This window comes from Sturnira hondurensis, unplaced genomic scaffold, assembly GCF_014824575.4.
Source record: "Sturnira hondurensis isolate 20B ecotype Veracruz unplaced genomic scaffold, ASM1482457v3 Scaffold0019978, whole genome shotgun sequence".
Lineage (NCBI taxonomy): Eukaryota > Metazoa > Chordata > Mammalia > Chiroptera > Phyllostomidae > Sturnira > Sturnira hondurensis.
Window position 1 is genome coordinate 3,027 of NW_028092609.1, and position 15,890 is coordinate 18,916.

Sequence of the window (15,890 nt, forward strand, 5' to 3'; positions counted from 1 at the left end):
AGTTTGCCCAAATACCCCTAATAAACTCATAAAACTTCCTATAGGCTTGAACGTTCTTATGGCCACAGATGTATGGCCCACATTGCTCTTTTCTATTCATCTGTCAATGGGTATTTGGGTTGCTTGTAATTTTGGCTGTGATGAATAATGTTGCTATCAACATTTGTGTAAAATTGTGTACAGTCATGTTTTAAGTTTCCTTGGGTACTGAGTAGGAGTGGAATTTCTGGGTCATATGGTAACTGTTTAATTTTTGTGGAAAACTGCCAAAATGTATTCCAAAGTGGTTGTACCATTTTATACTTTCAGCAGCGATGCATGAGGGGATCCACCTTCTCCCATCCTCACCAATATTTATTAGGGTCCAACTCTCTGTTGCCATCCTACTTGCCGTGGTGTCTCTTGGCATTTTAATTCGCATTTCCTTGATGACCAAAAGATCCAAACCTCCTTGCATATTTTCAGTGGCCACTTGTCTTTTGCCTTCCTTCCTCCCTCCCTCCCTTCCTGGAAATGCCTACTCAAACCCTGTGCCCAGTTAGGTTGTCTTTTTATCATTGAGAGGTAAGAGTTTCTTCTGGATTTAATTCCTTCAACAGATTTATGATTTGCAAGCATTTTCTTCTGTTCTGTAGGTTGTCTCTTCACTTCATTAAATTCATCCATTAAAGCAAAGATGTGTTTAATTTTAATGACTTATTTTTGTGGGTATCCAGTTATCTTTGAACCATTTATTGAACTGAGTACTCTGTCACTCAGTTGTCTTGGCACCCTTGTTGAAAACTAGACCACCAGGTAGGTGGGGCACTATGTCTGGACTGTCCATTCCATCCCATTAATCTGCATATACGTTTAAATTTAAAAAATTGATTATTTTAAGCCCTGGCTGGTGTAGCTCAGTGGATTGAGTGCAGGCCTGCGAACCACACAATTGAGGTTCGATTCCCAGTCAGGGCACATACCTGGGTTGTAGGCCAGTTCCTGGCAGGGGACGCACGAGAGGCAACCATACATTGATGTTTCTCTCCTCTTCTTCCCTTCCCCTCTTAAGATAATAAAAATAAAAATTTTTTAAAAATTGATTATTTTAGAGAAAGATAGGAAGAAAGAAGAGAAACAATGATTTGTTGTTTTACTTATTTGACATACATTCCTTGGTTGAGTCTTGCATGTGACCTGCCGGGAGATAAAACCAAAAACTTGGTGTATGGGGGTGACACTCTAACCAACCGAACGGCCACACACACACACACACACACACACACACACCTGTCAGACTAGTATTTATCCATGAGTCTGTCTCTTGGAAAACTTTTAAAAAAATACTTGTTTTTAGAGAGAGGGAGAAACATCAATTTGTGTCCCCCACTGGGGACCTAGCTCACAACCCAGGCATGTGCCCTGACTGGGAATCAAACTGGTGATCCTTTGGTTTGCAGGCCAGTGCTCAATCCACTGAACCGCACCAGCGAGGGTTCTTGGAGAACTTCCTGAGCCATTCTGTCAGGACAGGTCTGCTGGCAACAAATTCTCCTAGCTTTCCTTCATCTGATAATGTCTACATTCACCCTAATTCCTGAAGGATATTTTTGCTGGAAGTGGATTTTTAGTTGACAGTGGTTTTTTTTTGCAATACTCGAAAAGCGTGCCATTCCTTCTGAACTCATGGTTCCTAATGCGAAATCTGCTGTCATTCAAATTATTGTTCCCTACACATAAGGCAACATTTCTCTTGCTGCTTTCAAGATTCTCTTGTCTCTAGTTTTCATAAGTTTGATTATGATGTGTCCTGGTGGGACTTTCTTTTTTTTTTTAAAGATTTTATTCATTTATTTATCTTTAGAGGGGAAGGAGAGAGGGAGAGAAACATCAATGTATGGTTGCCTCTCGTGCGTCCCCTGCTGGTAGTTGGCCTGCAAGGAACCAGCCTGCAACCCAGGTATGTGCCCTGACTGGGAATAGAACCGCGATTGTCTGGTTCGCAGGCCCGCACTCAATCCACTGAGCTACGCCAGCCAGGGCCCTGGTGGGACTTTCTTTAGGTTTATCTTATATGGGTTCCCCTGAGCTTCTTCAATCTGCAGGTTGTTATCTTTTGCTATTTCTGGGGAGTTTATAGCCAAAATTTCTACAACTTTTTAAGCTCTTCCTTTTTTCTCTCCTACTAGTACTGATGACAGATTTTAGATTTTTAGTTAAAGGTCCCTGAAGGTCTTTATTTCTGTTCAGCTTGTGTAATTCCTATAGTTTTACCTAAGTTCACTGTTTTTTTCCTCCATTGTTTTTCTTGTTCTGTTATTTTTCAACTCAGAATGGTTCTTTATATTTCCTCTTTGCTGAGATTTTTTTTTTACTTGTTTGAAGTGTGTTCATAATTTTTTGAGCCTGTTTTTAAAAAATATATTTTATTTATCTTTAGAGAGGAAGGGAAGGAGAGAGGGAGAGAAATATCAATGTATGGTTGCCTCTCGTGAGTCCCCTGCTGGGAACTGGCCTACAACCCAGGCATGTGCCCTGACTGGGAATCGAACTGCGATCCCTTGATTCGCAGGCCCATGCTCAATCCACTGAGCTACACCAGCCAGGGCTTTTTGAGCCAGTTTGTCCTTTATTGACCCTGCAATGCTCAGGCCTTGACTGCATACTTCTGCAGTGGGTACAGCCGCTCCTTCTGCTGCTGCTACTTGGTCTTCAAGTTCTCTTCACGCTTGCTCAGCCATCGGCGCATGGCCCATGTTTTCTTGGGCCGCAGATCCAGGGGCTTGTACTTCCTGCCCTTGTAGAATTTTCTGAGATTCTCTGAGTCTGGTTAATGATGGTGAGAACATGGGTGATGGATTTGCAAACAACTCAGGTCTTAGAAAGCTTGGAAGCCGCACCACCTGTCACTGTGGCGACACGCAGCTGGGACAGTTCCACCTTCAGGTCGTTCAGCTGTTTGAGCAGCTCCTCTTCTTCCTTGCCATGAAGGTCTCGAGCCTTAACTTTGGCCACGTCTGAAGGAACCACCGCCACCTGCCAGGAGAGAGAGCTGCAGTGTGTTCATAATTTCTTGACTCACTTTTATAATTATTGCTTTTAAATCCTTGTCAGGTAATTCCACCATCTCTGACATTTTCGTATTGAGGGAACTGCCTTTCCTCCTCCAAGTTGCCATCTTCCTGGTCCTCAGTATGAGTGATTCTCCCCTGAAGCGTGGACATCTTGGGTACTCGGGCTTCGGCAGCGCACCGTCTGTGGCGGGGGTGTTCGGGTTCCTCACGAGGCATGCTGATACCCAGGCGGCAGTGTCTCCTAGTGACTTCTGGGTGGGGTGAGGGGCGCCTGCTGCTAGCATCTGCGTGGGAAGGGTCTGGGGTGCCTCACCTCTCCTCACGTGGCCTCTGCTGATATGAACCTAATGTTCCAGTTTTCACTTGGCCTGGCACCACCCCAGCGAGAGATTTGGGGGCATCCCCAAATCTCACAGCAGTGAGGCCTAAGTCAAGGCTCCCAAGTTGGCCTTTGCTGGTGAAGCTCTGGGCTGGTTCTCAGTCTGCTGTCCCTTTTCAGGCCCTTGAGGTGTTTGTCTGTCTGCTTGCTTGCTTCTCCAGCACACAATCTGGGGTACGTGAAGCCAAAGCAAAACCCAGGTAACTCAGTGGGGGCCATTCCTTTGGTTCTAAGGTCCCTGACCATTTTCCTCTTCCCAGAAGTGGAAGTGTTTCATTTCGGAAAAGCCAAATGGTGCAGTGTCGTGAACATTAGAGCAATGAGTCCTCACAACCTTAGCAATAAAATCAACATAGGGTACAGCAAATGCCCCAAGGAGGAGTTGGAAGTGGGGTCTGAAGGAGTTATCTGTAGACCGCGGGCACAACAGCTGCAATGCAGAAGCAACCTAAGGTCCCTCAATGGATGGCCGGATAAGCAAAATGTGTTCAGACACAATGGAGTATTATTCAGCCTTAAAAAGGAAGAAAATTCTGACACACGCTACCACACAGATGAACCCTGAAGACATGTCAAGTGAAAAGCAGCCACCAGAAAAAGACAAATACGCATGGCCACACCTTGTGAGCAGTTACAACCGGAAAGACGGAGAGCCGAGCGTGGTTGCCAGGGGCCGGCAGAAGATGGGGCGTTAGCGCCCAGTGGGTGCAGAGCGGCAGCTCTGTGAGATGAGAGCATCACAGGGACGGGTGGGGTGAGGCTTGTACAACAATGTGCATGTATTTAATGCTGTGTACTGAAGAATGGTTAAGTCAACACAATGTGTATGTATTTTACTACAATAAAAAGATTAAATTTCCCCAATACATAGTTGCCCTAAGAGGTTAAATTTCTGTGTTTAACTTCTCTAAACCAAGACAAAAAGCACCAGTGAGACCAGGCCCAGTGCTCTGCTGGAGCCAACCATGCCCAGCACCCAGCGAGGGACTGGGCCCCGGAGGCTGTGAGCCCCTGTGCCCCCACAGTGCCCCTCCCCTTTTCTCAGCTGCGCAGACTTGGGGCAGGGGTGGGGCAGGCATGCTGTGAGGAACTCCAAGCCCAGAGCCAGTGAATGCAAAGGCCATTGCCTGTTTCTGGTTCCAAGAACCACAAGGCCACTTAGTAAAATCTTTGAAGAAACAACAGCTCAGAGGTAGGAATAACAAACATTTATTCAGAAATGTATTAAGTAACAGAATCTCCTCCATCCCTTAAGGCCTCTTCCTCTTCTTTTGAACAGAAGAGACACAGATGGAGAAATGTAGGGAAGTAGCAAGTTAAGGACACAGGATTGGCCCACCGCCTTCTCTTCCCCCTTTTCCACGATGCCATCCAGACCAGGGGAGGCAGACAGGCTGTCCCAAGGATCGGGTCCAGATGGCCAGGGCTGCAGCTGGCTCAGCGAACTCTGGCAACAGAGCAGCTGGCATGGGACTGGAGGGAGGGGAAGGAAGAACCGGTGGGCAGGATGTTTCCCACCACTGTTTGGAGCCGAGGGTGAGCCGTGGCCGAGCCGTGGCCGAGCCGTGGCCAGACTGGGCTCAGGACCTGAAAAATCAGGTCCTACTGCCTCGGGTGCTCTCCTGGGCCAAGAAGTTTCAGGGTAGTGTAGGAGGAATGTCTTCCAGCTGCTGAGAATTAAATGTACACCCATCCAACAGGGAAGAAAGGAACAAAACCTGCGCTCTCTAAGAACAGGGAAGTGGAGCACCACCAGGCACATTCCTCGGACTGGCCTGGGCAACCTCGAAGCTGGAGGGTGGGCTCAAACCCCGGGTCTTTCCTGCCTGACAGATTTCCCTCTGTGGAAACACGACCATCCAGGTTTTTCTTCACTGGGCTGGCCCCAAACGGAGGTTCTTAGTGCCTCGGCCCCTTTTTTAAGGCTTGTGCCTTTCACAAAACTTGCTGCTGACTCTGCAAAGCTCCCAGAACCCCATTCCCCAACTCTCTCTGGCTTTGTCAGCTTGGACTCCCTTTACAGTCCAGAAAAACTGGTGGGAGGCAGACGATGGCTCTGGAACAATACTGTCGGAGCTGCCCGGGGTCCTGCTCGGCTCCTGGAATCGTGCTGAGGGACTGATCCACCGTCTGCCTGGAAGGGTTGCTTTACTCTCTCAATCCCCCCTCACCACCCACGGTCCCCCTCCCCGCTGTTGCCAAGGCAGGAAAATCTCTCTCTGGTCACCGACAGACGGGTCACTTATAATAATGGAGATTGTGTCCCTCGGTGGTCACGATCACATTTGCTCCCAGCACCCCTAGCTATCGTCCTATAGATATCCAAGGCCAGAAAGAAAGCGCCAGGAGCAAGCCAACGTCTCCCCTTCCAGTAACCCTCCAAACCCCACATCACAGAACTAAGGGAAAACAAAATCAGGATGTGATCAGCAGTAGGCTAGTAAAACTTGAAGGACCAGCAACGCAAATCCTCTCAGCAGTGACCACCAGAGGCCACGAGAGCTGGTGGGGACGGGGGCCCTACTTGACATACCCAGTGAGAAAGGGAGATGTGACCCAGGGACTACCTCGGGTATTGCCTGAGGCAGCATGGACCCTCAGGCCAAGAGCTGGGGTGCCCCCTTCCCAGCAGAGCAGCAGCGCCCCCACACCACCACCCTCACCAGCAGGGCCCTCCGCAGACCACAATGTACTGAGAGGCCGAGAGGCCTGTGAGCTGATGCCCATGCCAGCCACCTCCACTGATCAGGCAGGTTAGTGGCCCAGCTCTGGAGCTGACCTGGCTCCCATCAGGATGGCAGAGGCTTCCATTCTCCATTTTGTTTGCAAAGGTAAAAAATAGAAATGAAGGCAAGCCCCTACCACTGGAAAAAGGAGTGTCCTTTGAATAGCCCCTGCCCCATATGCCACAGAGCCACAAGAAAGCCACACAGAGAATTTAGGACGTATTTCCAGGTAAGAAATCAGTTTGGGGCCGAGGTCAGTAGGAGAGACACTCTGAGCAACACGAACCTCCCTTGGTGAGAAGGTGGAGGGAGAAGAAACACACTACAGGGAATGTTAACGTACACGGAGCACAGGGAGAACACGTCACAGAAAGGCAGTCCCGTCCAGCGAGGAAGCTCTCTACCCCCTGCTAGGGGCTCCAGCCCCACGGCCCACCGGTCACCAGCATTGCTTTAGGAAGCAGAGTTGCTCTCCTCTGCGCCCCGTCTGGCTGCCTGACTCCCTACTCAGAGTTTGATCTTGAACTCTGTGGGCTGTGGGGTCGTGGAGGCCCCCGAGGACTTGAAGAGAGCCTTCAGGATGGTGTCCGGGTCCACTTCGGCAGGAGGGTGGGATGAGGTGGCAGAGTTCACCCTGCGAGGAAGCTCGCTCTCTTTTTTCACTGAGGGGCTGTCGCTCAGCCGTCTGTGGAGAGCAGTGAAGAGTCAAAACCCTTGTCAGTTTTCCCCCACTTATTGAGCATCTGTTACAAGTTTTCTGTATCCCTTTATCTATTTCATCTGTAACAAGCCTACAAACCTCTCCTCCTCGCTGAGAAAACCGAGAGGCAGCCTACGGGGGGCCGTGGGTTGTAGGTGTAGAAAGCAACGCATGTCCCTCAGGGAGGGCCACACCCCCCCCAGCACATTAAACATGCTGAGCAGTCCTGAAGCAAAGAAATCAATTTAACCCTGCTTAGCCCTGTGGTCCCCAAACCTACTAAGCCATAGGAGACACACTTTTCAGAATACAACTCAGTTCTGGAATACAAGTTTAAGAAACTTGTCCAAATTACACAATTCAATATCCAAGGCCCAAATTTTGGTCTTTCTAAACTGCAGTCTCTTTCAGGCCTGCTCTGCAGGGCCTCGCCCACCTTGGCTAGTCCAACACCCTCCCTGGGTCTCGGTCTCCCCACAAAGGACGTCCTGTCAGCCTAGACATTCCACGCATCTCTGTCCCGGGCCAGGCACGTGCACAAGCCGAGGGGCAGCAAGCAGCACTGGCTCAGCAAAGTGAACCACAGGAGGTGGGACTCTCCGTTCCCTTGGACAATGCACCCAATTTTGCAAAGAGGGACACATCTGGCTTACTCTCCACTTTCTTCTCAGATGTTTCTAGATTACTAGGCTGGGAACAGGTCTTAACCGCAGCCTCTGAGGCCAATCCCCTGTGGCAGTAATGAGACGAGCCACTTTGTACAAATCTAAGCACCCTGGCTGACTGACTGCCCTCGGAGCACAGGAACTAGACTGCGTGGGGCTGTGATACAGGCAATTTACCCCTCGGACAAAGAGGCCATCCTGCAGAGCAAGCAGGGAGAAAGCCCCCTCCCAGCACCGCTGCCTCTGGAACTTACAGCAGGATGGGCTGGTCTGAGGTGATGACGTTCCCGTTCATGTGAAGGTTGCACTTCATTGGCTGCCCTGAAAAACAAACAAACAAAAAAAGGCTCTGCCATGAGACCACAGCTCCTCGCATGAAAGGACAGAGCTGCCCCTGTCAGCACCAGAGCCAACACACCCACCACCGGCAGCCCTGGCTCCACAATGGGGACACGGCTGCCAGGCTGCAGCAGAAAACCCCAGGGGGTGAGGTCCACGAAACCTTGGCAATGACGGCACCGAGAAGCAAAGTGGCAATAGACCTCACTTCACATAGGAGGGGAGCAGAGTGGGAGAGGGAGAAAGTGGGCTCAGTGTAACAGCATCCAACCTTATTCATGTAGCAATCAGTACAGGAAGTGTTTATGTATGAAATTAAGTGAAAAGAGGATTCAAAAGTGTATGTCCAGACTTCCACTTTGGTCATGAAAGATTAATTGTACTGAGTACTACACTCCCACTGTATACAAAATGTGATCAGGAGAATAACAATAAGATAAAAATTTTAAAAGATTTTATTTATTTTTAGAGAGAGGGGGAGGGAGAGAGAGAGGGAGAGAAACATCAGTGTGTGGTTGCTTCTCACGTGCCCCCACTGTGGACCTGGCCTGCAACCCAGGCATGTGCCCTGACTGGGGATCGAACAGTGATCCTTCAGTTTGCAGGCCAGTGCTCAATCCACTGAGCCACACAAGCCGGGGCTTTTTTGGGAAAATTTTCAAACACTGAAAGAAGCCCAACAGGCTACTGTATCTCTCCACACCATGTCCCTCTCCTCTCTTGGAGAGTGAATAAAACCTTTACTCTCCATGCCTTCTTCCCTTTGTGAATGCTTTCCCAACCCTCTTCACCAACCGCCCGAACATTCTGGTGGCCCAAATAGGGGTACTCGCTATTGCTCCCTCTCCTCTGTCCTCCTGAGAGTGGTGACTAGGGCAGCAGTGGGCTGCGGAGGCGCAGCCGGGCTGCCCCCAGCCCTGTCTCTGGGAGGGTCAGAGAGAGGACTACGACCCTCCTGTCTCTCTGGACCCCGAGACAGCTGCCTCCTCACCCACCTTCGCAGCCAGCGATCAGCCTGGAAATTACTGGAAACAAGAACAGAACTTACCTCTCCCTACAGCCACAGGCAGAAAATAACAATGAACCAAACTGCAGCCTCATGTCACAATAGCACAACAGCCCAGGGGCCACACAAGAACAATCCCCCACCCTTTTAAATCAAATTATAATCCAATAAAAGCTCAAAGCTCCAACCCCTCAATGCATCTCTCCACAACCATGCCCCTCTCCTTTCTTGGAGAGTGAATAAAAACTTTACTCTCCTGAAAAAACAAACCACCCAACCCCTGCCCAAAGGAACGGCAGCACAAAGAGAGGGGATGGAACCATGAAGAAGTGACACCCTCTCTCACTGGAACTAAGTATTAATCTGAAATGAATTCTGATACGTTCTCTCTACAGAAGACACATTTTGGATTCAAAAAACACAAAAGGTTGAAAGTAAAGGAAGACATAGCACCCAAGTTGCAACCCTAAGGAAGGGGAGGGATGCTTTCCGATAAAAGGGTGAATCTATTAGGAGGGAAACAATCAGAACAATTATAAACAGACACTCAACTAATAACAGCCTCAAATACACGAAGCAAAAGCTAACGGAAGCGAAAGGGGAAGTAACACACGACAGCTGAAGGTTTCCATGCTCTGTGTTTAGTAATGGGTAGAACCACCAGGCAGAAGAGCAGCAAAGAAACAGAAGACTCGAATAACATCACAAACTAACCAGGCCCAGCAGATGTCTACCCAACAGAACAAAATATACACTGTCCGTAATACTCACAAGATAATCTGGGAAATTTGCAAACATGTGGCAATAAAACAAAACAATCCTAAATAACCAATGACTCAAAGAAAAAAATCACAAAAGAAATCTGAAATCACTTTGAGATGAATGAAAATAAAGGCACAGCATATCAAAACTTACGGGATGTGGCCGACGCAGTGCTTAGAGGAAAACACATCACTCTAAGTGCACACTTTAAAACGAGGAGTGAAAAGACACACTACTTTTATCGGAGAAAATACTGACAAACCATTTGTCTAAGAGACTCATATGAAGAATACATAAAGAACTCCCAATATGCCAAGGTTGTGGATTCAATCCTCAGTCAGTTCACAGACAAGAACCATCCAATGAATGAAAATGTAAGTGGAACAACAAATTAATGCCTGTCTCTCCCCCTCGCCTTCCCTTCTCTCAAATCAATCAATCAATCAATAAGATTTTTTTAAAAAATGTATAAAATATTCTGATAGCTCCAGAAAAAAGTCCACTTAAGATGTGAGCAAAGAGCCCTGTCTAGTGTGGCTCAGTGAGTGTCATCGCTGAGTGTCACATTAGAGTGTCACACACATCACTGAGTGTCACACACTTCGCTGAGTGTCATCCGCACACCAAGGGCCCACAGATTCTATTCCCACCCAGGGCACATGCTCTGGTTGCAGGTTCAGCCCCCAGTTGGGGCATGTGTAGGAGGAAACTGATTGATGTTCTTCTCTCACATCAGTTTTTTTCACTCTTTATCCCCACCCCCCATTCCCTTCTCTCTGCGCTCAATCAAAAAATAAAAACAAGAACTTTTTAAAAAAGTGAGCAAAGACTCTGTTTCTCCGAAGAAGACACAGAAATGCCTTGGATGGTGTGGCTCAGTGGACTGAGCACTGGCCTGCAAACCAAAGGGTCTCTGGTTCAATTCTCAGTCAGGGCACATGCCAGGGTTGTGGGCCAGGTCCCCAGTTTGGGGCATGCAACAAACAATCAATTGATGTTTGTTTCTTTCTTGCACATCGATATTTCACTCTGTCTTTCTCCCTCCCTTCCTCTTTCTTCTTATTTTTTTAAATTTATTTTTTTAGAGAGAAGGAAGGGAGGGAGAAAGAGAGGGAAAGAAACATTAATGTGTGGTTGCCTCTCACGTGGCCCTCATGGGGGACCTGGCCTGCAACCCAGGCACGTGCACTGACTGGGAATCGAACCAGCGACCCTTTGGTTCTCAACCTGCGCTCAATCCACTGAGCTACACCAGTCAGGGCCCTCTTTCTTTAAAAATAAATAGCTACTTCTGGCCAAGATGGAGGCATAGAGATACTTTGTCTCCTTGCCTAACCAAAAGAAGGACAAAAAGAATTTAAAAGAAAAAACAACCAGAACTGCCAGAAAATCAAACTGCATGGAAGTCCGACAGCCAAGGGAACTACAGAAGAAACATTCATCCAGACTGGTAGGAGGGGCAAAGACGGGCAGCTGGGAGGAGGACTGGGAGGGTGAGGTGGCAGCTGGCAGACGACGCCGTCCCACATTCGTGTGTGGAACAACTGGGGAGTGAGACAGACCGTGCAACCCAGGGTTCCAGCAGACAGGAAAGGGAGCCTCAAACCCACTGGCTGTAAGAACCTATGGGGGCTGCGGTGGCGAGACAAACTCCCAGTCTCACAGGAGAGTTCACTGGAGAGACCCACAGGGTCCTAGAACAGACACAAGCTCACACACCTGGAATCGGCACCAGAAGGGCCCAGTTTGCTTGTGGGAAGGGGGAGAAGTGGCTGAAAACTGGTCCAGAGCCAAGTGAGCAGCGCTGTTTCCTCTGGGACCCCTCCCCCACATACAGTGCCACAACCCAGCAACCTGGGTTGCCCCGCCCTGGCAAATACCCAGGGCTCTGCCCCTTACAACCTAACAGGCCAGCCCACACAAAGAAATTTGGCCCAAATAAAAGAGCAGGTCAAAGCTCCAAAAATACAACTAAGCGAGGAAGAGAGAGCCAACCTGTCAGGTGCAGAGTTCAAAACACTGGTAGTCAGGATGCTCACAGACATGGTTGAGTATGGTTGGCTCAGGAAGAAAAGAGAGGAAGATGCGAAGGCTATGCAAAGTGAAATAAAGGAAATTACACAGGGAACCGACAGTGAAGGGAAGGAAACTGGGATTCAATCAACGATTTGGAGCAGGAGGAAGAAATAAACCTTCAACCAGAACAGAATGAAGAAACAAAAATTCAAAAAATGAGGAGAGGCTAAACGTTCCAACACCCAATCATCGGGGTGCCAGAAGGAGAAGAGGAAGAGCAAGAAACTGAAAACGTATTTGAACAAACCATGAAGGAGAACTGCCCCAGTCTGGCAAAGGAAACAGACTTCCAGGAAGTCCAGGAAGCTCAGAGAGTCCCAAAGAAGTTGGACCCAAGGAAGCACCCACTAAGGCACATTGTAATTACATTACCCAAGATGAAAGATAAGCAGAGAACCTTAAAAGCAGCAAGAGAAACGGGGACAGTTACCTACAAAGGAGTTCCCGTAAGACTCTCAGCTGAGTTCTCAAAAGAAACTTTGCAGGCAAGAAGGGGCTGGAAGGAAGTACTCAAAGTCATGCAAGGCAAGGACCTACATCCGAGATTGCTCTGTCCAGCAAAGCTATCCTTTAGAAAGGGAGGGCGGGTAAAGTGCTTCCCAGATAAGGTCAAGCTTTTAAAGGAGTTCATCACCAAGCCCTTGTTATGGGAAATGTGAAAGGGACTTATCCAAGAAAAAGAAGACCAAAACTATGAGCAGTAACATAACAACAAATTCACAACTATCAACGACTGAACCTAAAAACAAAGACAAGAACGAACTAAGCAAACGACTAGGACAGGCACAGAATCACAGAAATGGAGATCACATGGAGGGTTATCAGTGGGGAGGGGAAGGAGGAAGAATGGGAGGGAGGTACAGGGAATAAGAAGCATAAATGGTAGGTACAAAATAGACAGGGGCAGGTTAAGAACAGTATCAGAAATGGAGAAGCCAAAGAACTTACATGAATGACCCATGGACATGAATAAACTAAGGGTGGGGTGGGGCAATGCTGGTGAGGGATGGCGCTGGGCAGAGGGGAATGGAGGGGAGGAAAAAAATGGGACAACTGTAATAGCATAATCAATAAAATACATGAAAAAATCCTTTATTCTCTAAAAGAACAAAAAAACGTAGCAGATACACAAATGGTCAAAAAGCACATAAAAATGCTCAACATCATTAGTCATGAGGGCTGTGCGAAGCAAAACCCCGCGGACCGTGTTACTGGTTTCTGTCCCTCCACTGCTACCACAGGGCCTTGCTCCACAGCAGGCCCCCAACAAACACTGAAAGAACAAGGGACCGGCAGGAGGAGCAGGGCACACGAGCTCTGTACAGGCTCTCCTGAGATGAGCAACGGGGATCTGAGTTCAGGGAAATTTACTCATCAAAAGCATAGCTCACCCAGGTGCCAACATTCAGTTGAGGCTCTAGGCCATTAAGGAGCCTGTGTCCTAGCAGTGAGCAAACCAGTATGTGGAAGGGGGAGGCTATGGCATTTGGTATACTTGCCAAGACTCATTAAGAGAACCATCCACAGAGAAATGGTGCTTCCCTGCTGGCCAGCTGAGGTGCTAGGGCTGAGTGAGCACCCGGGGCCCCGTGGGACAGGCAGCTGGCAGCTCAGCACCATCCAAAAACTGTACCTCCCCGCCCGGTCTTGGTGTACAGAAGGCCCCAGAGGGGCGACTACACCCGGATGCCCTCCCACCCAGCTCAAAGGAGGGCCTGTTCAGAAGGCTGCCGCCTGACAGTCAGCAATGAGGAGTGGGAAGGTGAAGCAGCTGCCCGCTCCCAGACTTACCGTCCAGACACCGGTTGTTGTATTTCTTATATGCAGTGATGGCATCATCCTTCTTTACAAAAACCACCTCCGCTACCCCGGGATGGACTAGCCGAGCCCGCTTCAGGGCTCCACATACACAGAAAAGCTCCTGCAAAGATAAAGAAGTTAGGGTTGGGGGAGAATTTCGGGCTGTCATCCTGCTGCCTCCCTGCCATACATTCTGAGGGCTCCGGGTTGACTGGTGTCCACACTACAGCTAAACACACCTCGTGCCCAGGATTTCAGGGAGGCTTCCCTTTAGGTGGTCTTCCTGGGACATCCACAGGCCTCAGCACGGACCAGAAGAGGGGAGAAACTATGCTGGCAGTGAGAAACAGGCCTGAGCTTACAAGCTGTGGAGTCCCTGTGGCCTTCAGTAAGTGCCCCCTGAGGTCCCCCCACCTCAGTGCCCACTTCCCTCCTTCACGGGGTAACAGTGATGGAGAGTTCTCAGAGGGCTCTGTCCTGAGAATGAGTGTGTAGGCTTTTCAAAGGCAGTGGCTAGTACGATGCACAGCAATTTGTCAGAAATTAAGTTTTGCAGTTCCCTCTAGAGAGGGATCAACTGTCCCAGCTTGAGGACATTCCTAGGACAGAGGACTTTCAGTGCTGACCAGGAGAGAGTAAAACCAGGCTGGCTGGGCACCCTCAGTCAGACTGACCCCGGTTTTGTCTCCGGGACCTGCCTCCCCTGGGCTGTGCAACCCATGGCTCTAGCAAGTCACTAACCTCTGTGATGTTTTCTCTCCCGAAAAGGACCGGTCTAGCCTACCTTCCAGGGTGCTGTACGGCTTAGCTGAAATCATTGTTAAGGGAGTGCTTTGGGTACATACTGTCTTCCTCTTTACTCTAATCCCTCTTCATTTTACAGCCCAGGAGACTGAGGCCAGAAAGGGAATACAACATACAGACAGAGCAAGAGGCTAATACCCAAGCCTTTTCTTCACCGCCACCGCCCTTTGCAAGGCTGTTAGGAGGACAGAGACTCAATTTGTTTTTAATCATAAAGGAGAGAACAAACAAATATTAAAATCAACACATGGAACTGAGTTGGGTACGATCCCAATTTTACTACTGTCTTTCTTTTAGCATGACCTATTTGGGTAGAAAAGAAGTGAGGATGACTGTTATCGGCAGTTTTCACTGAGTGATCTTAGAGACAATTAGTTTCTCCACTATTCTGTATTTTCAAAGATTCTGCGTACAAAGTGCCTGGTACATAGTAAGTACTCAATAGATGGTAGGTATTACTACTTTTACAATCAGGAAAAAACTGCTTTAGTTCTTTATCGCCTGCCAAGTATTACCCAAAACTGGCCACCACCCCATTCCCACATGCCTGCTCACTGCAGTGCCTGCTGAGCCCTAACAGCAACCACACGGCATCTGTGTGTCCCACAGAACCATTAACCAACATAGTGGCCGGTGTGGGCCGTTCCAGACCCTGGGTTCGCCTGCAGGGTAAAGCTGGAGTCTTTAGTTGTGTTCTTTTTGTGATCTGACAGCTCAGAGTTAAAAGGGTACCTGGGTTTCTAAACTAACAGCTTTTCTGGGTGCCTGAGTGAGAATGGGATTGAAAAGAAATCCTGGCTGGATCTGGGTCCCTGCTCACCAGGCACCTGAATTGGGTTTTGCCTGTGACTACCAAGGGGTGGGACAGGATGGACCAGGAGGGCAACCCAGAGGGGTCAGCCACCAGGTAACACCAGTCCATCTCACTTCTTTTCCTCTGGAATCATCGTGTGAAATCCCTGGAGGAGGCAAAAGTTCTGAAGACTCAGGAAAACAGGAGCCACTAGTGGATGCCCCAGGACCAAAGGAGCCCACTTGGGACACATCCCGGCATGAGCCCAGGCCCTGGTGCAGAAGTGGCACAAAAAGCTAACACAGCCCCATGAGTGATACCCCCTAAAAGGCCTGCTTCCAAGGCTGGCCCGTGGCTGGCGTCTGGGAACTGGGATTCTGGGAGGGCTCCCGCCGCTCTGACAAGAGCAGTTCACGGGGCCTGAGCTGTGGTTCGTGCTGAATGCCTGCTTTCCTCCCGGGAGCCTGGAGTTTTGGTGTGTGCCAGGCAGAGGGTGCCTGTGTGACCAGTCCCAGATGAAAACCCTGGGCACCGAGTCTCTAATTGGCTTCTCTAACTCACACATATCATCAGGACTCACTGCTGGGGGAATAAAGTGCATCCGGTGTGACTCCACTGGGAGAGGACTCTAGAAGGTTGTGCCTAGTGTCCCCAGGCCTTTGCCCACGAACCCTTTTTCCCTTTGCTGATATTGCTTTGTGTCCTGTAATAAATCTTAGCCCTGATATGACTCCGTGCTGAGTACTGTCAGAATCGGAACCTGGCGGGGGCCTTGGGGATCCCTGAC

General features: G+C 49.1%; 1 protein-coding gene and 1 pseudogene across 2 annotated transcripts in view; both read right to left on the bottom strand.

Annotated features, from left to right (window-relative positions):
• Window positions 1-2,588: 2,588 nt before the first annotated feature.
• LOC118974936 (60S ribosomal protein L35-like) lies at window positions 2,589-3,269 on the bottom strand (annotated as a pseudogene).
• A 1,354-nt stretch (window positions 3,270-4,623) lies between these two features.
• The window catches only part of POLDIP3 (DNA polymerase delta interacting protein 3), a 28,334-nt gene continuing 17,067 nt past the window's right edge, over window positions 4,624-15,890 (bottom strand). Inside the window, exons 6-8 of one of the 2 annotated variants that reach the window (XM_037028495.1) lie at window positions 13,498-13,627; window positions 7,778-7,844; window positions 4,624-6,843 (exon numbers count right to left, since the gene is read on the bottom strand). In XM_037028495.1, coding sequence (XP_036884390.1) covers window positions 6,666-6,843; window positions 7,778-7,844; window positions 13,498-13,627 — 375 coding nt within the window. In that variant the 3' untranslated portion in view covers window positions 4,624-6,665. The remainder of the gene's footprint in view (window positions 6,844-7,777; window positions 7,845-13,497; window positions 13,628-15,890) is intronic. The other variant, XM_037028494.1, reaches the window with a different exon arrangement.